Source organism: Varanus komodoensis, unplaced genomic scaffold (genome assembly GCF_004798865.1).
Source record: "Varanus komodoensis strain SLA01 unplaced genomic scaffold, ASM479886v1 scaffold22, whole genome shotgun sequence".
Classification (NCBI taxonomy): domain Eukaryota; kingdom Metazoa; phylum Chordata; class Lepidosauria; order Squamata; family Varanidae; genus Varanus; species Varanus komodoensis.
In genome coordinates this window covers 18,691,395-18,713,493 of record NW_025335606.1, presented here as the reverse complement: position 1 = coordinate 18,713,493, position 22,099 = coordinate 18,691,395, and the positions used below count along the sequence as shown (strand labels likewise).

At 46.4% G+C, this 22,099-nt stretch overlaps 1 protein-coding gene across 1 annotated transcript; it reads left to right on the top strand.

Moving 5' to 3' along the window:
- Window positions 1-1,272: 1,272 nt before the first annotated feature.
- On the top strand, window positions 1,273-14,169 carry LOC123024048 (adiponectin receptor protein 1-like). The gene is made up of 7 exons (XM_044431318.1): window positions 1,273-1,371; window positions 2,097-2,249; window positions 5,646-5,817; window positions 7,882-8,068; window positions 9,995-10,182; window positions 12,206-12,399; window positions 14,041-14,169. The coding sequence occupies exons 1-7, from the start codon at window positions 1,273-1,275 to the stop codon at window positions 14,167-14,169; spliced, it is 1,122 nt and encodes a 373-aa protein (XP_044287253.1).
- Window positions 14,170-22,099: the final 7,930 nt, after the last annotated feature.

The window sequence follows — 22,099 nt, the reverse complement described above, 5'->3', positions numbered from 1 at the left end:
ATTCAGTGTAGCATGTAACAGAGGGTGTGGGATGTGCTTACACTCGAACACCGAGGGCTTATGCATAGCCCTTTAAGTGTTGCCATGGCAACACTAAAAGGAGGCTTCCAGGGACTGGCGGAAGTTATCTTTGTCGGGTTGGAGTTTTTCTTAGAGCTGGACCAATCCCAGCAGCAGGAGATGTTCTGCTTGTGGCAGGAAGTGATCCGAGTCTGATAGGCAAGGCACTAGGCTTATCAGAGAGGGAGGTGGGGCTCTAAGGGGGACCTGGGTCCTGATGCTGCTGCTAGGGGCACTTGGGTGAGGGTATAATGGAGGGGCTGGGAGAGTAGGATGGAAGGAAAGGTGCCGGAGACACCGACAGAGGAAGGGGAGGGCAGAAATATTGGGTGGGTCTCACGGGGTGAGGGAGAAGCAAGGACATTATCCAGGATGTTAATGGGGCAGGATGGAGTCTGGGAATGTCCAGGGATTCGGCTGGTGGGGTTGGTGACGTGATGTTAATATGAATGCTGCTAGGAACAGAAATGGATGCAGAGGAATCAGTGATGGCCACAGACAACCTTTTACTCCTTGGTCACCACTTGTAAACCTGCCACGGTACGCATGTCACCACATGGGAAGCCAGCCATGTGGTGGTGCCACTTTCCCCGCACACCCAGAATCCAGGGAAGCAGGGCCATCCATGGTAACATCCTTGTCCCTCTGTTTCTGGAAACAACAGAGAAGCCAGCAGGTTAAAAGCAGTGACACAAGACTGTATGGGGAAATATGTTGTCAGAGATGGGGTAGGACATGTCAGCTATTAAGAAAAACAAGGAGCAACAGTATGTCAGTAGGAGTAAGAGTTAAAACAAAAAGGACTAGGGCAATCTGGGGGAGAAGAGGTTGTGTTGAACTTGGAACAAGGATGGGGTGTTTGCAGAAGTACCGGAATGTGGATTTCAGGGGAAAACCAAGAATGGGTACATGCTTGGGGAAGTAGACTTGTCAAAGAGAGATGTCACTGCCTAGGAGGCTACAGTTGGGCGAAGATTTTTTTAAGGGGGGGGGTGGAATGGTGCCAGCAGCTGCAGAATAGTTGTTGGGGGCCAAGTGTCACAAGACACATGGAAGGGGAAAGGATTCAGGGATTCATCCCTCTGCACCCCTTACCCCCTCTGCTTTCCCACAGAGACAATGGGGACCATGGGGCTGGTGGCTTACAGAGGGAACTGAGCCTCTGCCCGTGAAGAGGCCTCAACGGTGTGACCCCCTCCCCCTGCCACCATCATGGAGCCCCTGAAGGAGCGGGCTGGGTGGTGCACAGGGTACCGGGGGGAGGAGGCCCTGGCTGAAAGGAGACCCTTGCTGCACGAGAAAGTTGGTCAGGTGAGTAAGGGAGAATCTCTCCCGCCCCATGTCTCCATTCTTATGACCTCCATGTTGTTTTCTTCCCATAAGTTCATGGAGCAAATATCCTGATTTGCAAGCTGTGGTGTCAAGAGGATTTTATGTTGCTCCCTGAAGATTTAAGCATTGCTTTGTGGATAAAATCCAGCCAAATGTTCTCAGGTGATCACAAGGAGAACCTGAATGTGATAACTGGAAGCTCTACTAGGCTGTACTTGTCACAAGGATCTTTCCCTCTCCTGCACCACCTGTAGATTGGCCAAGAGTAGCACCAGTTCCATTGTCCCTCCTATTGCTGGTCCTCCAGCAGCAGTATTCAAAACATAAGAATCAGCAGATCAAATGGGGGTCCACCTAGTCGTCAAATGTTCCTGGAAGATCACCAGTGGGGCTTAAAGGAGATGTGACTCCCTCTACTTAGGACCCCCTCCCCAGCCTGCAGATATATTATCTCTGAACAGGAGGTTCTTCTAGCTTGCACTGATGAGACAAACTGGACTCCTACAAGAAGGTTGCATTAGGAGATACGTAGCTCTTTAGCCAGGAGGGAGAAGCATCTTAAATCTCATTCTCTGATACATTAGCAGCCACCAGTGCATCACACTGGGAATGAGTGTTCTTGTTTCCATTCTGTGTGTTCCCCCATCCCTTTCACCTAAGAGCTCTCCATAGAAGCTAAGTCTCTTCTGTGTGGTTTCTTTCAGGATGGTGTTGAGATGGGGGTTGAACCCACAGGCTGGGGGTCAGATGACCCAGAATTAGAGGAAGAGGAGGCTGGCCCAGATCCTGTCAGGGTTCTAATGTTGCCTCTTCAGGCCCATCATGCCATGGAGAAGATGGAAGAGTTTGTTTTGAAGGTGAGTGGTGTGATTAGCTGAGTTTAAAAAACAAACTAACAAACCCTCTTCCAGGATTGTATGGAAGAGCAGACCCATTGAAATGAGTGGGACTTAAGTAAGGGTGACGTTGGACACAACCATTTGGGAAGTGGCCCCGAGAGAGGCTTAAGCCTTCCTGGCAGTCTTAACGCATGGGCCTGATGGGCACTTGCCTGTGGGCCCCATACTAATCTGTGTATGTTAACCCTTGGAAAATTGGAAAACTTCCAACATTAACAGTAGTTGTAGTTTTCGTAGGGGCCCCAGTACACTGCTTTGCCCGGGGCCCATAATGCTGTTAAGATGGCCCTGCTTCCTGGGTGGCACCCCACCCCACTTTGCTGCTTTCCTTTCCCCCTCCACTGTCAGTACTGTCCCATCTTCTCCTCCTCCTAGGATCCCAGCCAGTGCTGAAGCAAAGTGGTATGTCACAGTCATGCACAGGAAATCACATTGTGACTTCGGCTGCTGCCAGGGGTCCCGCCTTCAAGGAGGGACTGAGTCTGATAGTCTGACCAGATCTGGACAGTGAGTGAGCTGGAGGAGTGCAATAATTTGCCATGGGGAAGAGGGCCTCTCCTCTGTCATGACAACCCCACAGCAGCCAGCTCCAGGGCTTTTCCATAAAGGGGTAAGCCCAACTGGCCAAACCAGGGAGAGACCAATTGGAGGACCTGGAGATGCAGTGGCCCTACCCTCCTGACCTCCGGCCACGTGCCCTGGCAGAGCTTCCCCTAGGCCCATGCCTGGGGGAGAGCCTGAGCAGGGGGGAAGGGGAGACTCAGAGGACTAAAGATGCTGACACAGGAGCTCTGGAGGAAGAGTACTGCCAGGTTAAGGCAAGTGAGAACTAATGGAGGGTTTGGGAGTTGACAGCAAAAGCTGAGCCCAAATTTCTGCATTGCTTTTATATTTACAAGATATAAATATAATTTATATATTTTAAAATTTCAATTTCAGTTTCAACAGAAAAATACTAATAGAAATGTTATAATAATAATAATAATAATAATAATAATAATAATAATAATAATAATAATAATAATAGCTCTTTTCAAGTTTTCCCAGAGAACTTCTCTGAGATGACTTTAGCAGTCCCTACAACTACTCTGTCAGGGAGGTCAGCCTTTTTTCTTTTCTGTATGGCCAACAGTGAGCTGAGGCAGAGAAAACAGTGGCTTTCCATGGGCCATTAAGTGAGTACATAACTGAGGGATGAAGAGGAAGGGAGCTGAGAGGAGCAGAGGCATACTTGTTTGTCCATGTACAATAGAGTGGGTGATGAAGTGGCCATTAAAATGGGTGCTTATTTCCTACCTCAGGATCTGTCATGAGCAACAAATATGGCTGCCCATGGTGCCTCTAGTTTGACCCTAAGGTGAGGTTAGAACAAGGAACTGGGGCTGTTATAATCTTATTCCCACTTACTGGGCATTAAGTCCACTGAATTCAGTGGAACTAACTTCTGAGGATATTGCACTGTGACAGTCCGTGTGGCCAGAGTGTTTGATGCGGAGGAGGAAGGAATGGGTTCCAGCTCAGCCATGGAGCTCTCAAAGCGAGGAACCAGGACTAATCCACCATCTGTCAGGTTAACCTACCTCACAGGGCTGGTGTGAAGCTAAAATGAGAACAAATGCCTGCACACTGCTCTAAGATGGAAGTGCTAATGGGTCAAAGGCTGATCATTCTTTGCTACTATAGCACCAGAGCTCAGGAGCTTATTGAAGTTTACCATCAGTTTCTTGCTTTTCTACACCCAACCCTTTGTGCTGGGAAGCTCACCCCCTTTCACTCCAATGGCCGGCTTCTATTTTGAAGAATGAGAGATTGTTGAGGGGCTACAATCCAGTGGTGGGCAGGACCACACATAAAAGGGACAATGGCAAAAATGAGGCACATATTAGCTTAACAGTCTTATTACCCAGCCACTAAGCCTGAGGAAAGGCAGTTTGGCATTTTAGAAAATGCCAGGGATGAGTGGCACAAACCCAGGGAACTAGCAAGAGATTTGGAGGGAAAGTAGAGCCAGTGAAAGGAGGTGCGGACATGTGTGGGACCTCAGGTGGACCAGATTTAGGCCCTGGTCCTGAGGGTGTGTGCCACTCACTGCTTTTGTATCTCCATATCTTCCTGGGCTGGTTTATTTTCTTCTTTAAAAGCTGATGGGATGACGATTGCCTCCATTTTGATGACAAAGGCTCTCTTTGATATGAACTTTCCCTTCCCTCCATGCCAGTAAAAGTCTTACTGGCTTTTGTCTGATTTTTGCTATTCAAGGCACAGAGCCTTTGTCATAAAAACGGAGGCAGCCTTTTTGTGCAAGGCACTTCATCAAGGGCTGAGCAGGGCAGAAACTGCACAGCCCCTTCTCCCTGGCTGAGCCACTGAGCAAACAAAAATAGGGCAAGCCCTGCTTGTTCTCACAGGAACCATCCTTCACACCTTGTGTCCATGCTGGCTAGGAACTATGGGAGTTGTAGTCCAACATTCCTGGAGGGCACAGGTTAGGAGAAGCTATCTTATTCTGATCTGCAAACATGGAAAGATTAATCCTAATGCTTATGTTATTGCCTTATAGTATTTCTATGTATGTGGCTGAACAGCAGAGCAGACTGTCATTATTGTTATATTATTATATTTCTATCCTGCCTTTTCTTCAAGGAGCTTAAGGCAGCCTTCATGGTTTCTCCCTCTGCCCACTGGTTTTATCCTCACAGAAACCCTGTAAGGTAGGCTAGGCCAAGAGAAAGCAAATAACCCAAGCGAGCTCCATAACTGAGTGGGAATTTTCTGGAATGTCCCGATGTGAAAAGAAATGTCCTGCTTGCTTTGTGCATTGGATTTCTTAACAATTCCAAACAGCTCTGAACATTTGTTGTCCCTTTTTCATAACACAGAGAGGCAACAGCCAGTGCCCCAGGATTGGGACACTGAGCCTTTTTCCATACCACAGCTATAACCCAAAGCAGCTCTCTCAAGCACCTTCTAACTGAAATAAGAGCCTTGGCAATTGTAGTGCTCTTATGGATTATCTACAGCATTCTCAGAACTCCAACACAACTACAAATTCCAGGTTCCTTCAGGAATGCAAGCATAGTCCAAACACTTTCAACTCAACATTTAGAACAGAGAAATCCTCTTTAGATCCATGTCCCCCATACCTGGTTATTTTTATAAGCATACATAATCCACAAGTGTGCAGCAGATCCATTCTCCTGATTCCCAGGATGCAAGGGATTTCCTTCCTGCCTCTACCCGTGACCCCTGGATCATGGAGACACAGTTCGCTACATATGCATTTGACTGGCCCCTAGAATAGTGTACACACAAGATCCTTCTGGATCCCTTCTAGTCTGTCTTCTCCCACTGTAGGTTTGGGAGGGCCGCTGGCGTGTCATGCCCTACGATGTACTGCCTGACTGGCTAAAGGACAATGATTTCCTCTTACACGGACATCGGCCGCCCATGCCTTCATTCCGAGCCTGCTTCCGCAGCATCTTCCGCCTCCACACTGAAACTGGCAACATCTGGACACATCTCCTTGGTCAGTCATGGAGTGTTGCATTGCATTGCCCGGAAGAGTAAGGGGTGGGAATAGGGAAGGGGAAGGGGAAGGGGAAGGGGAAGGGGAAGGGAAGCAAGCTGGGTTAGCTTCCCTGGCATTCCAGATATTACATTATACCAGACTATCGCAGTTCCTGTTCTTAGACTTACAATCCAAAAGACATGGCACACAAGAAAATGCACATGGAGAGGAAGGAGGAAAAAAGCAAGCTCAGGAAACAGTTCTTAAAGTTACAATCCTTCTAGTGACCACCTGAGATGGGATATTTTCAGCCTAAAAGATTGTTAATAGAGAATGCAAATCTAGTTTTCAGTGGTGTGTCTTGACAACTGGCATTCTAATCACTGTCTACATCGTTAAGTTTCAGTATTTATGGGCAAACACTGAGGATCTCTACCATGAAGAGAGCTCCTATAGAATAATACCAGAAAAATGTTCCCAAGTCTTACAGAAATGTACTGAGAGGACAAAATATGCCCCCTCTCCACAGCATCCCCAACAAGGTTTGTGAATATGTGCTTCCCTCACACCACTGGGGAACTCTGCATGTGTGTCTGTTGTAGAGGGGAAAAGTGATACCATCCTCTCTTGGGACCCCTTGTCTAGGTGTGCCCTGGAGTTGCAAAAAGGGAGGAATCCTGCAAAGAAAAAGGGGACATCACCTTCATTGAAAAGATCCAATGAAATGGGAAACTGGGGTTTTTCCTAAACTAAATTTCTTTACTCTTATCCCCTTCCCAGTTATGACTCTCTGACAGAACTGGAGTGTGATCACCTTCCTCTAATGCTGATTAAGGGAAAAGCAATGTGTTCAAACAGAGTCCCCTTTGCTTATGCTTTGAGAATGGAGGGAGTCCAAGCAACCAAACACTTTTTAGCCAGATAGTGTGCTTTTATGAACCTGAAGAACTCTATATAAGTTCATCATTTCCTACACTTCAGCAATCCCCACAATTTCTTTGTTTAAAAAAGATTGGAAATAGGTGGAACAACTGCAGTTTGCTAGTATCCAGCTACTGGCAGATTTTTGTCAGTTAAGTACACTCATTTCCTGGGGGAAAATATAGTGAAAAGAGCTTGCAAGACATTGACAAAACCCTGTATGGAGAATTCAAGGAACCATCTCTTTGTGTTCACTGGAAAAAATGTCTCATTCATCTTCAAAGCTGGCATCAAAGCCTTCAAAGCTCACACCCAAAAGCTTTCAAGCCCTACTTGGAACTGTGTAAGCTCAGGTCCAAAGCCTTCTTCAACACATAGGCACTTGTGATGGGCAGGCAACCTAGATTAGTTGGGTTTGGTGAAACTACTTCCCAGCAGGCCTGGCTTACCTCTACTGTTGTTTCAAGCAATGTTCATTTTACTACTTTTCTCCCATGGCTTGCAGCATGCAGATCTCAGGACCAGTGGGAGAAGGAGCAAATGAGGTATCCTCTCTCTAGAGTTTAAAAGAAACCCTGCTCCACAGATGGATGGTGGGGAAGGGCCTATCATTAGAAAGTGGGTGCCATCCCCAACTGTGCTTGCATGGTGATGTGGTGAGCTGGGTACAAAGCAGCCTGGAGGGTGTCTCCTGCATTCGGAGGCACCAGGCAGCTGCTTGTATGTTGCATATTGCAGAGGTAGGCAACTTACAGTCACCTGAAAGTTGATGGACTGCAAGTCCTATCATCCTTAGTCAACAAATCACTGGTGAGGGAGTTGCAGTCCAACAATGTCTGGAAGGCCATGGGTTGCCCAGCCCTGGTTACTGGGTTGGTCAGCCTTGACCATCCTTTCCTGGTCAACAGAGACATAAGAATTGTGAAGCTTCAGGCCCTGTCTTTTCTCATTGACCCTTCCCCACTGACTCTGGGGATCGTGGGCCAGAGATGGCACCATCCAGGACTTGATTTGGGGATGGCTATTTTTACTCCTAGCCTAGTTCCAACAAAGCAAATTGATGTTGTCCACCTTCCTAAGCCTTCCAACATTTGAATATGTTTTGGTTGTGTTGTGATATGCACACAAATAGGTAAGCAGATTTTTCTTCTCTTTCCTCAGGGTTCCTGTTCTTCCTGGTTTTGGGCATTGGATATATGATTAGTCCCAATATGAAATACATCGCCCCCGTCCAGGAGCGTGTGGTCTTTGGCATGTTCTTCTTAGGAGCCATTCTTTGCCTCTGTTTCTCCTGGCTTTTCCACACTGTCTACTGCCACTCTGAGGAGGTTTCTCGCACCTTCTCCAAGTAAGCCTGCTCCCTACCCACAAATCTCTGGGGCCTGTGGCCAAAATGGCTCAAATGATGGATGGCATTCTGGGGGATATAAATTTAAACCAGTGGGAAACGCTGCTGCTGCTACCACCAGGTAAGCCCTCCAAGGCTCTCTATTTTCAGAGGGTCCACAAGAGGGCACTTTGCCAAGAACCTTCTCAAACCTGGTTGCCACACAAGGTGGGAGAACTGTGCTTGCATTCATGGGTCACAAGCCATGCAGCCTTCCCCAGCTTGGTGCTCTCCAGATGATTTGGATTCCAGGTCCCATCAGCCCTAACCATTGGCCATGCTGGCCATGCACACCTCCTTTCCTTTGGCTCTGTTGCTGATATCTCTAGTTAATACCAAAAGACCCTGAAAAACCTATGAGCAGAGATAATAGAGGTTTGCAATGTCTCACAGGCTGTTTCCTCTATCATTCCTCCATCAGCTCTATGGCAAAAAAAATCACCTGATTCCACCTCTGCCATAGGCCAAACCTTTGGAACAAATATTGGTATCTGTACCTGATGAATACCGATTATTTCATAATGGTGGATTAAGAAGTAAATTTTGAGAGCTCATTTGTGTTTTTATGCACTTATTTTAATGTGGCTTAATAACAATGCGTGAGTGCTGTATATAACCTTCCCAATGTTATGAAAGGTAATAACAGACAACAGCAAACTATTACTAACTTTCTAACAACTAACAAACCATTATTAATAGGCCATGACCTATTTAGAAGACATGCATGCAATGTAATCAATTTGACCCCTTTTTGACTCCTGAGATATATGGCATCCGATCTCATGCTCTCTCAAGGAGAACTCTGCTAATGTCTTTGCTTAATGATTATACTTCTATCCCACCTTTCCTCCAAGGAATTTGGGAGAGCATACAAGCTTCCTCTCCCCACCTCCCAATTTTAGCCTCCCAAGAACCCAAGGGGTAAGTTAGGGTGAGAGATCACTGGTGATTGGGCAAAGGCCAAGTCAGTGTTGCTTCAGCTGAACAAGGGCTTCAAACTCTGATCTCCCTGATCCTAGCCCTCCACTCTGTTTGCTATATTACAGTTGTCATGGCCTCATTTTCACCACTTATGTGAAAACTAATTCCTAGATTAACTCAGAGTGTGTGTACATGTGCAGGGATAAACCCATGTGCTGGGCAAGCTGAGCTGAAGGCTCTGGGATCATAGGTCTCACTGGGGGTCAGCTTGAATCCCTATGCTGCCAGGTGCCAGTTCCATCTATGAGTTATAGCCAATGTTAGTCCTACTTAGAGTAAACCCATTGAAATTAATGGGACATAAGTTAGACTAAGACTGGATACAACCCTATATTTTTAAGTGTCTGGTGCAATGCCAGTAATGTACAACTGTCTGTTCACATGGGAAGCATTACACAAATGTAGGTTGGATTACTCTGGAATTACTCTGTGGTTGTAGAATGTAGTGCTTAATCACTGTCCTCACCCATGAAGTGCACACACATGTCCTGTTCCATGGACCTCCTCAGATATTCTTGCTGGCTCCTCTGCAATCATACGTCCTGGCACCTGAATAAAAAAATACAGACTAAAGAAGGTCCTCAGAATTTCAAACTGTGTACCAGACATGGTCCTGCATAGGAACCTCAGAAGAGCCTTGCAGGACCCACATCAAGGGTACATTCAGTTCAGCATTCTCTTCAAAACTGGGGGTCATCACCACATCCTGTAGAAGTGAATTCTATAGTTTAACTACATGCTGTGTGGAGTAGTACTTACTTTTATCTGCCCTCCCACCTAACAGCTTCACTGGATGGCCCTTTTGAGTTCTAACATAAGAGAAGGAGATAAATGCCCCCCATCCCCTTTCTCCACATCCACACCCAGTGCCTACTAATACTGCTTTCTTTTGTGCATTTTGTGCAGATTGGATTACTCTGGAATCGCCCTGCTCACCATGGGCAGCTTTGTCCCCTGGCTGTATTACTCCTTCTACTGCTCACCTCAGCCCCAACTCATCTACCTCATCATCATTTGCGTGCTGGGCGTAACAGCCATCATGGTGTCACAATGGGACCACTTTGCCACTCCTCAGTACCGGGCAGTCCGAGCAGGTAACAACATACTTTTGTCATGCTTGTTCATGTCTTTCACCTGGATCTCACATCATACTGGCTCACAGTTTACACAACCCATGGTTAACCCTGTACCAACCTTCTCTGCTACAGCTTTCCAATTTCTGTTTGGTAGTGACACAGAGAAAGGTCTTCTCAGCAGTGGGCACCTTGATTCTGGAATTCCCTCCTGATGGAGGCTAGACAGGCTGCATTCCTGTTTAGGTGGTCAATAAAATATTTTTATTCCATTTGGCCTTTAATATGGGATTGTCCACTAAAATAAAGTCAATTTTCTGGACTTTAAAACCCTGGCTTTAATATGATTAATATTTTTCTTCACATGATTTTGTCCAATGTCTTGGGAGCCCTAATTAAGGGCAAATGACAGTTAGTTAAGGAATCTTTTTATAAATAAATGCAGTAGTGCATCTGCCGCCTCCCTGCCATCCCCTTGCCCATAACATAGATGATAATGATACTGGCCTACCAGATAGTATTCTAGGACAACTAAGATAAAGTGTCTGACTGTCAATAAAAATTCTTTTAAGATTGTGTGCATGTGTAAAAGCTTCCAAAAAAGGTCCAGGTGTGATCTAGTGGGAATGAATTCAGATTCTGTAGAACATTCTGTAGGATGAGAACATGATTTGTTCCTCTGCTCTCTGTGCTTCTTTGCTATCCATGGAGAAGGCCACTAGATCATCCTAAGCAGGATTTTTCCTCTCATTCTAGTCCACGTCATGGGGTCACTGTGAAATTAAAATGAATGATGTCTAAGAAAGGTCTGTGTGATGTTTAGCTTTCCTGACAGCCACACCATCTCACTTGTAATCTCAGCACTTCAGATCTGATCCAGTCCCAAAACAGACCTTACTGACACTCCAGGCATTCAATGAAATATTACCTGCCAATGCAAGTTGCTTTGGGCACAGAGAAGGGCACTGCTATCAATGGCTACTAGGCTTGCTGGCTTTCTGCTGCCTCCTTAACCAGAGGTGTCCTGCCTACACACACCAGTTGCTAAGGAACTTGGGCAGGTGGAGGTCTTGCACCCATCCTGCATGAGGCATCCTGTGGGCAGCTGGTTTTGTCACTGTGCAAATGCACTGGATGGACTTTTGGTCTGACGAAACATAGCTTTTCTTCTGTTCTTAGATACAGTAAGACTTAATTACACCCATGCTTTCCTAACTGTCAAGACATTGAAGAAATCTGCAATGGATTGAAATGAATTTGGATTTCTATGAACCTGATTTATAGATTCTACAGTAGACTGGCTTTTTCTGAGCCATGTGGAAGCCATGGATTTACAGACCACTTTTTTGCATTTGCACTAATGTGCATTGGTGCTTATGTGCTAATCCACATTACCTAATACAAATTTAGCATTAGCACCATGTGCATGAGTTTACACTTGCCCAAATAGGCATTGCTAACATGCTAATCTGCATTAACTAAGATTGGCACATAAATGCACAGGAATGTTAATGCACACTTTCCAATTTACACAAGTAGCATGCAGGTTTGATTTTAAAATCCAGTTTCATCAAGGAGTATATGATGGGAGGAAAGATTCTTGACAATCCACAAAACACAAATGGAACAAATTTAATAACAATTGTACATCCCTACTCCTCTGGGGTTCTCTAGCTGTGTTGTGCTACAACTCCCAGCATCCCCTAGCCAGCATAGCTGGAAGTTGTAAACCCCTCTGGAGGGTGCCAAATTGGAGGTTAGTTGACAGTATACCCATTCCAAGAGAGCACAACATAAGGGCCAGTGTCCACTTTCACGTTAATACCAGAAGTTCAGGTTGTAGATTATGGTAGGTTTTATCTAATGCTATGATTTGGTTATAGTCACTCAGTAGTCAGAGGATACTTTGCACATGCTCAGAGATGCTTTCTCCATCATTGACCATCACCCCCAATCCTGGAATTGAGACCGCCTTACACCTGGTTAGTATTAAACCCTGATAGGAGCTGCTTCAAGCAGTGATGTGCTTTTCCTTTTTGGGCAGGGGTGTTTCTGGGACTGGGGCTGAGCGGGCTGGTGCCCACCCTCCACTTCATGATCTCAGAAGGCTTCATCAAGGCCACCACGGTGGGGCAGATTGGGTGGCTCTTCCTCATGGCTGTCCTCTACATCCTGGGGGTGGGCCTGTACGCTGCCCGCATTCCTGAACGCTTCTTCCCTGGCAAGTGTGACATATGGGTATGTATTTGGGACTGAAAGCTGAGGGGGGGGGGGCTGCGGATTTGGGGGCAAGCTGGGGCTGTGGGTCAGGATTCCTGGCAAGCTTGCATTTGAAGTGGAGTGGGTTGTCTCTGCTCCCAGAGCATCCATGGCTGGGTTGGCTCAGTGGTGGAGTCCCTCCTTTGCAGGCTGTTCTTCCCAACCCTGTCCTGGTTTTCCCAGGAAAGGGTCAGGTGGCAGGGATAGGAAAGACCCTCCCCAAGCACGTGATGCCACTTGGAGGGGGCAGTTCTGGGAAAATATTCAGACCCCTTCTAACAGCTCTGTGAAGGCCCGCAGCCCTTTTTCACATGGGCACAAGGCTTCATTTAAATGCCATCCAAATCAGACAAAACAAAGCCAAATGCTGCCGCTATTCAGCAGAGGTGGAGGGTGGAATTTCTTCCAGTCCAAAGGCTGAATTTCAGGTTTGGATGAACTCTTGCAAGGAAGGAGGCACACACCAGGGAGGGGTGGGCAGGGCTGAAGGCAAAATGGGCAGAAATATCACAACGAAGAGCTGGCTTTAGCTCAAAGTTCTCACTGCTTTAACAAAACCTGAGGAGTTGCATGCCAACCTTTTGGAATGGTGAAACAAACAAATACATAATTAATCCAGAATACCTTTTAGCTAGGGTCTAACTTGCCATGTGCTAATTCTAATAAGAGATTGTTCGTTTGTTTGTTTATAAGAAAAGCCATTTGGGGCTGGGGGCATTTCTGAAGCAGAATTGGTGGGAGGAAGCAAGAGCACCAAGTGACCTCTGAGGCTGAGTGGGCATCTGAACTTGAGTCCTAGACCAGTGCTCCCCACTAAGAGACACTAATTCTGATTCATTTCTCATCTCCTGCTCTGGGTCACTCTAGCCCACAAATGGGGAATGTGTGCCCCTTCAAATGATGCTGGACCAACCAACATCCATGGCCACAGGCTGGGGATCATGTGGCAGCAACCTTGCACAAATGGGGCTCACAGGTTGTTCACCCCTTCTAGCTCTTTGCAAAGAAACAATATTGGAGCAGAAGGCCAGAAAGAAAAAGTGGCACCTACATGCTTATTTGCTCAAACATTCATGTATTGATTCATGTTTTGAAAGAGCCAATTTAAAAAGCATTGTAAAGGTGCTCTGAGGAGAAGGCAGGGGGAAGCGGGATGTCCGAAAAAGTGGTAGCCAGTCAGCACTGAGCACAGCTGGGTTGTGCGGTAAACAGGACGAACCGTAGGATGCTGCCTTCTCATTCTGTGACTTGGGTGGACTATGCCTTTGGTGGGATTCATCCCTGGGTGAACATGGATAGGTGGATGCATCCTTCATGGGTTAATGGATGATTTGCCGTTGGGTTGGGGGTCTTGTTTTGTATCTTTTAAATCAACCACTAAAATGGGAGGTGGTCCCTTCCTTCATTTTTTTTCTCAACCTCCTCTGCAGCAGCTTTGGAGGGTGGGCAAAAAGACTTGGGCAGGAGTGAGAAATGGATTCCCTCTGAGGTCTGCTTTCATGGGCAGGTTTAAAGAGAATAAGGGAGTCTCTGCAACACAAGCGGGTCTCTGAGGGAGCGCAAGGTGGCCTGTGTGAGGGAGCCACAGGTTCAAATCGCTCTCTTTCCTTCTCCCTCCAGTTCCACTCCCACCAGATCTTCCATGTGCTGGTGGTAGCAGCTGCCTGCGTCCATCTCCACGGAGTCTCCCAGCTGCAAGCGTTCCGCTCTTCACTGGGTGGCAGCTGCACCGAGAACACTGTGCTCTGAGCCCCGTGGAGGCCAGACTGAGCACCTCCTCTGGATGAGGTCAGTCCTGCTCTTCATCTGGCACCCTGCACTTGATATGAACCAAGAGGACCCTGGGCCTGTCTAAGAAGGGAGATACTTCCCCCTTCTTTCTCTTTCCTTTTTAAACAAAAAGCTGTTGTGTTCCAGGTCTTTTTTGTGGGTGAGGGGGAAGCACCCCTTTCCTCCCAGGTGGGACAGCCTTTGTGTGTGCTGGAGTGTGGATGAGTGTAGATACCAGGTGTTATTTTATCTGTATGGAGAACCAAAGGAATGAGTGACCAGATGCATATTTCCATAACCACTTAAAATACTGAGTTTGGTTAGTAATGTTTCTAAGGTGTGAGCTGGGACACAGACTGGGTCTGACCAGGCCGTGTGTGTGTGTGTGTGTGTGTGTGTGTCCAGCCTTTATTTATGACACATTATCCTTCTTTTCAGAGGGGTTTATTTTACAATGAGCACCAAGCAATCATGCCCTGTGCTCAGAATTGAAGCAGTCCGGTTTTGCACATGCAAAGGTCAGATTAATCGGGGCACAGGGGGAGATTTAGCAGGGAGGACTTGGCTTCCCTTTCCAGCCTGGCGTGGGGCAAAAAGGCAAAATGGGGAGACACGAGGCCCATGGAAGTTGCCCCTCTGTACTCTGAGCAGGTGTTCTGCGCATGCTTGAGGGCAGCCAGGAGCCAGGCTTCCTGGACTCTGGCCCTTGCTAGAAGGGGTGTCTGACAAGCACTTTGGAAAAAAGAGGAAACTTTGCCTAATATGGCCCAGAAAACAAGGTCAGAAGAATGCCTTTCTTATGACAAAATGGTTCAGGGTCTTGTGCAGGGAGAAATTCCCTGTCGAAACATAGACTGTGGCCTTTCGCCAGCAATTTTGTCAGTAACCAAGAGGCGGAGTGTTACAGCAATGCCACTCTCAGCTCTTTTTAGCCAGGCAGAGAGTTTTAAAGACAAAATTGGCACAGTTCCAAAGCAAATAGCAGGGATCCTTCTTTCCCTCTCCTGAAAGCGATGGCAGTGCCAGCACCCCTGCTGTTTAAGCTACGGCAGCCCTCCCCAACCTGTACCCTCTGTAGGCCATGCTGGCTGGGGTTGATGGGAGATATAGTCTAATACATCTGCAGTGCATCTCACCGGGGAAGCAGTGTTAGGGCAGATGGGGAAACCCTCAACCTTCTGGATGTTGCACTTCATCTCTTAGCCCCAGCCAGCATGGCTAGTGGTTGGAGTGATGGGAATTGGAGTTCTACAACAGAGGGAATGTGAGTGGTTCTTGATTCCCAGGCTCAGTGGTACAAGAGATGATGCCCATCTGTATGTGGCTCCCACTCTTCCTATGCAGAAGGAGCCCACAATCCATTTGGTGTTAAGCAAAATAGAACCATTAGATTCATGTTCTTGGGGAGGAAAAGATGCAGGACTGAGGACTGGGGCAATATAGTCAAAGGGAGGAGTCTGCTTTTTTTTCTGCACCTCCCTGCCTCACCCCACCCAATTCACTTTCTTGGAAACAGAAGGTTTCTGAATCAGCCTTGGACTCCACAGTGGAAAAGCCAAGAGAGGCCAAGAGCATAGATCTTCTCAAGTTCTCTGTAGTATAATCCAAGCCTCACTGCATTCCCAACATTGCCCAAGCCCATGCTCCTATCCTGCAGGGCAAAAGGCACTGTTACATTCCTAATGGGCAGGGCTGAAAGAACAAACTGGTAGTGCTACAAACCTGTCTCTTCTGACTGCACTGCCCCATTCATCTTTATGTATGTTAAAGCAGTGAGCCTCTAGGAATTTAGGTGTGGAGGGCCTATAGCAGCTGGGCTGTGGATCAGAGGGGAGTGGCCTGGACCCCTGGATTGAATTCTGTTGTGATGGTGAAATCTACAAATAAGAGGGATTCAATAAAATGAGGAAGTGGGTTAGAAAGACAATCCTCTAAATAATCTTGAGAATCCCGCCTTCAGTTGTAGGCAGTGGGAAGGGAGCACATGATGGTATCTAAGCTAAGATTGCCTCTTGCCACTTTATTTTGGACACAACACTGCCACAAGTCATTTCTTCAGGAGAAGGTGGCCACATCTACTCCCTGTTGCCTCCGTGTTCAGAAGGGGGTACTTTGAAGCATTTTCATTTCAATATATAAACCAGGGGATCTCTCCAGGATAGTTGGGACATTTTGAGAAATAAAGGTGAAATGTTAGAAAAAGCAGAGGACACTCACTCTTTATATCTGCAGTGGTGATGAGTGGTGTGGGTCTGCACAAAGGGAGTGGGGGTATCATTTAACAACTTGTGATCTGGCATGCAAAGCAATCCATTAGCTGCGTATTGTGATTTTCTGAGGTTTTGACAATCACTTGGTTTTGCATTCCCAGGCAGGCCAGCAAAAATTGTTTATATAGTGCAGGTGGACTGTGTTTGGATTGGAAGGTCACACATTGTGCAAACCTGATTTAATAGGTTGGAATTATTGATGACTTGCCCAGAAATAAGGCAACGGAGGCTAAATGTCCTCTTAAAGGTCAGGTGCATGGTGGGTGCCAACACCAAGTTAGTGAAACCAAGCAGTTGGTTCAAAAGGAAGATGGCAGCCCAAATCTCAAGCGCTGGGAAAAATGGAGGCTAGAACTACATCATTTGGGTTCCATCCCAGTTCTGCAGTGGTGCTGGTGCTCAGTGGCTTCTGGCTGAAGCAAATGAGGATGAATAGATTTTAAGCACATTGGAGAAGAATATCCGTATTCACTCCCATCTTCCACTGGGTGGTTTTCAAGGCTGGGTCTCACTTCTCCAACTGATAGTTTGCTCCAAGGCAGGGCATCTGTACAGCCATTGAAACCTAGTTGCTCTGTACATAATAAACAGGGAGTCTTATGAACTGTCCTCGAAATAGATCCTCACTGCAAGGGATCCGTTCCAGAACTGTTCCGCAGTGACCTGTCTCATCCCTGCCTCTTCACCCCTGTCTTTGTGGGAAGCGCCAAGGGGCGTCTTTGTTTTTAAAAGTTTGGTTATTTTTCTACTGGCCATTGTGATAAAAATTCTTAGAAGCCAGACACTTTAAAAGAAAAAGGGAAATGTAAAAATATTTAAAGTGTAATATTAATAATTATAATAATAAAAACTTGTTTCCCTAATTCAGTCTGACTCTGTTTGATTGTTTTCAATTGACAACACTATGCAGGCTATGAGCAGAGCACTGGAGACCAAATATTGAACCAAATGCATCTTGGCCTTATCCAGTAAGACTATCCTTATTCAGAGGCTTGATGGATCAAAATACCATCTAATCCAGTTTTCCCCAAATGGTGCTCCAGATGTTTTATCCTTCATTTCCTATCAGTCATGCTGATGGTTAGGGATGCTGGAGGATGTAGTTCAAAACATTTGGAGCACCACATTCGAGAAAGTGGACCTAATCCACCTCTTAACTTGAAGGCAGAAGCTTTGCCACATACATCAATTTACATAATCCATCCCTTTGTTTGGCCATCTCTTAAAAATAAGCTATACAGGGTTTTGCATAGATTTTTAAGGATCAACCACCAACAGGCCTTATACACTGCACGTATATTCCATTTTTAAAACTGCAGTGAATTTTCTTCCTGGATTCTGCAGCAATTCATTTCATGGATTAATGTGTAGTATGAAACTGCTCCATTTTGTCTAATGTGCGCTGTCATTAAAAGCCACTGCTATCAAGCACTTGGGTCCTTATCACTGTGCTCATACCCTTTCCTGTTTGAACAAGGGTGTGGATCGCAAGAGACAACATCCACTTCATTAACCGTGGTGCAACCGACATAAACTTAAAATTGAACAATTCTGAACTAGGGGCAGGAAGAAGCTGTAAAAGGGAGAACAAAAAGTAAAATGAAATCTCAGAGTCTTTCCTGCCCCACATTCTTTCCTGGTTTCCCAACAGTTTATTTCAGCAGTGTAACTTCAGAATGGAGGAGTGGGGTCATCTCGTTGCTAGTGTTAAAACATTGGGAGGCAAAAATCATCGCCGTTTTACTGCAAATCGCAGATCACCTCGCTCTCCCCTGCTCTCGTGGAGATTCCAGGATCTCAGGCTAAGAAGGGGCTTTTTCATTATCACCATATACTTTTAACTGAAAATGCCAAAGATTGCCTGGCATGCATCCTCATCCTCATCCTTGAGAAGGGAGCTTTTAACTGTGATTTCCCTGCCCTGCAGAGGGACTGAGAAAAGTGAGAATCTCTCAGCTCTATTGGAATACAGGAGGAAAGAAGGAATTCAAATTCGTGATTGATTAGAAAGCTAGATGAGGCCGCCATAAGTTGGAGACGACTTGAGGATCACAATCAGAACATAGGGCAATACGGATTTCATGAGCCAATCAGATCGACAGGCCTGAGCGCCTCAGCCGAATTGGTTGGGGGAGGTGGGGCTTGCTGTTCAGGCATCATGGCGGTGCCAGGATGGTCTGAGTGGGTCCAGGAGCTGCTTCGGAGGATGAATGCTTTCCACACAGCAGGTGTGGCTGCAGAGGTTCAGGGGCCTAGGAGGGTTCCTTAGGAACAGTTTCCTAAAGCAGGGATTAGCCGGTACCCACCCACACAGAGCAATGGTTGCTGAGCTCTTTAAGAGATAATCCTTTGCTTAAAGGATGAAAAACAATAGCAGAATGTCTCAGAAACTGAATGAATGAGAGAAATTCATATGAATAAGTAGTATCATTCAAGACAAGCCCCGTGAATATTGCAAAGACCTACCCCCTTTGAAAGAAAGGAACCCTTTTAGGATTTAAGATGTACATTCCTTGCATGCTTACACCAAGCTGCTATCCTTTGTGCACTTACTTGGGAGCAGGGACCATTGAATTCATTGTTCAATGTTTTGTTTAAACATTCATCAGACTGCAGGGACGCAGCTTCACCTCTCGGCGGCTTTCGATACCATCGACAATGGTATCCTTCTGGATAGGCTAGCGGGATTGGGGGTCGGAGGCACTGCTTTGCAGTGGTTCCGCTCCTATCTCAATGGTCGATTCCAGAAGGTAGTGCTGGGGGACTATGTCTCTGCGCCATGTCAGAGGGCTCCATTCTATCCCCTTTGCTATTTAACATCTATATGAAACTGCTGGGAGAGGTCATCAGGAGGTGTGGGCTGCGGAATCATCAATACGCTGATGATACCCAGCTCTACCTCTCGTTTTCCACTAATCCAGGTGAGGCAGTGGCTGTGCTGAACCGGTGCTTGGCCGAGGTAATGGAATGGATGAGGGCCAACAAACTGAAACTCAATCCAGACAAGACAGAGGTCCTGTTGGTTGGCAGATCGGGCTTTGGAGAGGGTGGATTTGACCTGGTCCTGAATGGTGCAACACTCCCTCTTAGGGACAAGGTCTGCAGCTTAGGAGTACTCCTCGACCCGGAGCTCTCTTTGGAAGCTCAGGTGACAGCGGTGGCGAGGAGCGCCTTCCTTCAGCTTCGGCTGATTAATCAGCTGCACCCCTACCTGGAGTACGACTGCCTGGCAACGGTGACACACGCGCTGGTGACTTCCCGCCTAAACTTCTGTAATGCGCTTTACGTGGGGCTTCCCCTGAAGACGGTCCGAACACTTCAATTGGTGCAAAATAGAGCTGCCAGGTTGCTGACGGGGACGGGGCGTTATGCTCACATGACTCCAGTCCTCCGTCAGCTTCACTGGCTTCCCATTGAAGCCCGGGCCCAATTCAAGGTGTTGGTTATGACCTATAAAGCCCTAAACGGCTTGGGTCCTGGCTACCTGAACGAGCGCTTACGTCCGTATATGCCCGACCACCCCTTGAGATCTGCGGGAGAGTCCCTTCTCCGGGAACCCTCCGTGAAAGAAATTAGGAGGGTAGGTACTCGGAGGAGGGCTTTCTCTGCGGTGGCGCCCAACCTATGGAATTCACTCCCCAAAGAGGTCCGCCTGGCACTGTCATTACTGGTTTTTTGGCTCCAGGTAAAGACCTTTTTATTTAAACATCATTTTAATTGTTAAAATATATGATCTGGCCAGGGCAACTTCTTCTTCCTTCTCTTTTCTCCACCTATATTCTTTATTTACTTATTTTATACTGTTAATTTTAAGTTTATATTATTATGTTTGTATCTCAGTGTATTTTTGTATTTTTGTATTTAATGGTAATTTATTATGTTCTATTGTATTTCAATGTATTTTATTGTGTTGTAAGCCGCCCCGAGGCTTTGGCAAGGGGCGGCATAGAAATGTTAATAATAATAATAATAAAAAATCAGTTCTGCTGCTGAGAGGTGACTACCTCTGATTGTACAAATGGCCTTTCCATATTAAAAAAACGCTTAAAGAATCAGAGTCGGTACTAATGCGGAAGACTACTCCTAATCAGATATTGCAACTCTAGTGGAGCCTCCTTGGAACAGCATGTACACATGTAAGGGATCTCACTACAGAAAAGCAGGTTGCTTACCTGTAACTGATGTTCTTTGAGTGGCCATCTGTGCAGTCACACATATGGGTACTGCGCCTGCGCAGTGCCTGTGGCCAGAAGATTGATAGCTAACAGTTTGTTGGGAAAACTTCGCTCCCCTCCCCCCTAGTAGTATATATAGAATGGACTGTCCGTCATTTTCCAGTCTTTGATAGACCAGACTTTTGCTCTCGAAGAAATAAGTGTGAGTAAGTAATTAACATTGTTGAACCCACGACAAGAGAAAACATACTGACTCGGTACCGAAGTGAAAATGACATCGTACCAAGAAGCACCACCCATTGACACCAAGCGGAGTCGGCGGGTGGGTTGTGTGACTACACAGATGGCCACTCAAAGAACATCAGTTACAGGTAAGCAACCTGCTTTTCTTCGTTGTGGCCTCTGTGCATCACACATATGGGTACAGTAACAAGCTTACCCTGATTGGAGGAGGGAGGTGTCATCATCGAAGAATAGCTGAAAGAGCGGCTCTGCCAAAGGAACAGTCTTGTCTAGCCTGGACATCCAGTCAGTAATGTTTTGCAAATGTACATGGAGTGGCTCAAGTGGCCGCCCTGCAGACATCATCAAGTGGAATTCCCAAAGCTGAGGAAGCAGCTCCAGCTCCAGTGGAATGTCCTCTTGGGGCTGTAGGCAAGTCTATCTTAGCCAACTGATAGGAGAGAGTAATTGTGTGTACTATTCATTTGGAGAGTCTCTGAGGAGTAACAGGAAAACCTTGATTCTGTTCAGAGTATTTAAGGAAGAGTCTGTTGGAATGTTGAATAGACTCAGTTCTAGATCTATAGAAGGCTAGGCAGCGTCGTACATCAAGTGTATGTAAAGATCTCTTGATCGGATTTGATGGAGATGGAAAAAAGGCAGGTAGAACAAAGTCCTGACCAGTATGAAAGGGAGTAGCCACTTTCGGAAGAAAGGATGAATCCATTCTTTCTCCTTTTCTACTTTCTCCTTATGAAAATTCAGGTACAGAGGGTCTAGCCTGAGGGCACAGAGCTCGCTAGCTCTCCGAGCCAATGTAACTGCTACAAGGAATGCTGTTTTCCAGGAAAGAAGGCGTAAATCAATCGTTGCCAAAGGTTTGAAGGGAGCCCTTGTGAGAGCTTGTAAGACCACTGAAAGGCTCCATGTAGGCATAACCGGTCTGACTGTTGGATGAAGGTTATGGAGTCCTCTAAGGAATCTCTTTATCAGTGGTTGAGAGAAAATGGAGAAACCTTGAATTGTACCACGGTAATGTGAAATTGCTGCCATGTATACTTTAATGGATGACGGCTTCAGGCCGGAATGGTAAAGTTGTAGGAGAAACTGCAGAATGTGGTCTGTGGATGCTGACTGTGGAAGAAATGAATGTGACTCTGCAAAGACAGAGAATCCGTCACCACTTGGCCACATAGGACTTACGAGTTGACAGCCTTAGCGCAGAATCGAGAATACGCTGAA

Bases quoted from the DNA above. Each gene is read 5' to 3' on its own strand.
- LOC123024048 (XM_044431318.1), top strand. From the start codon at position 1,273: ATGGAGCCCCTGAAGGAGCGGGCTGGGTGGTGCACAGGGTACCGGGGG. The intron at 10,183-12,205 runs GTAACAACATAC...CTTTTTGGGCAG, and splicing joins GTACCGGGCAGTCCGAGCAG to GGGTGTTTCTGGGACTGGGG. The intron at 12,400-14,040 runs GTATGTATTTGG...TTCTCCCTCCAG, and splicing joins CTGGCAAGTGTGACATATGG to TTCCACTCCCACCAGATCTT.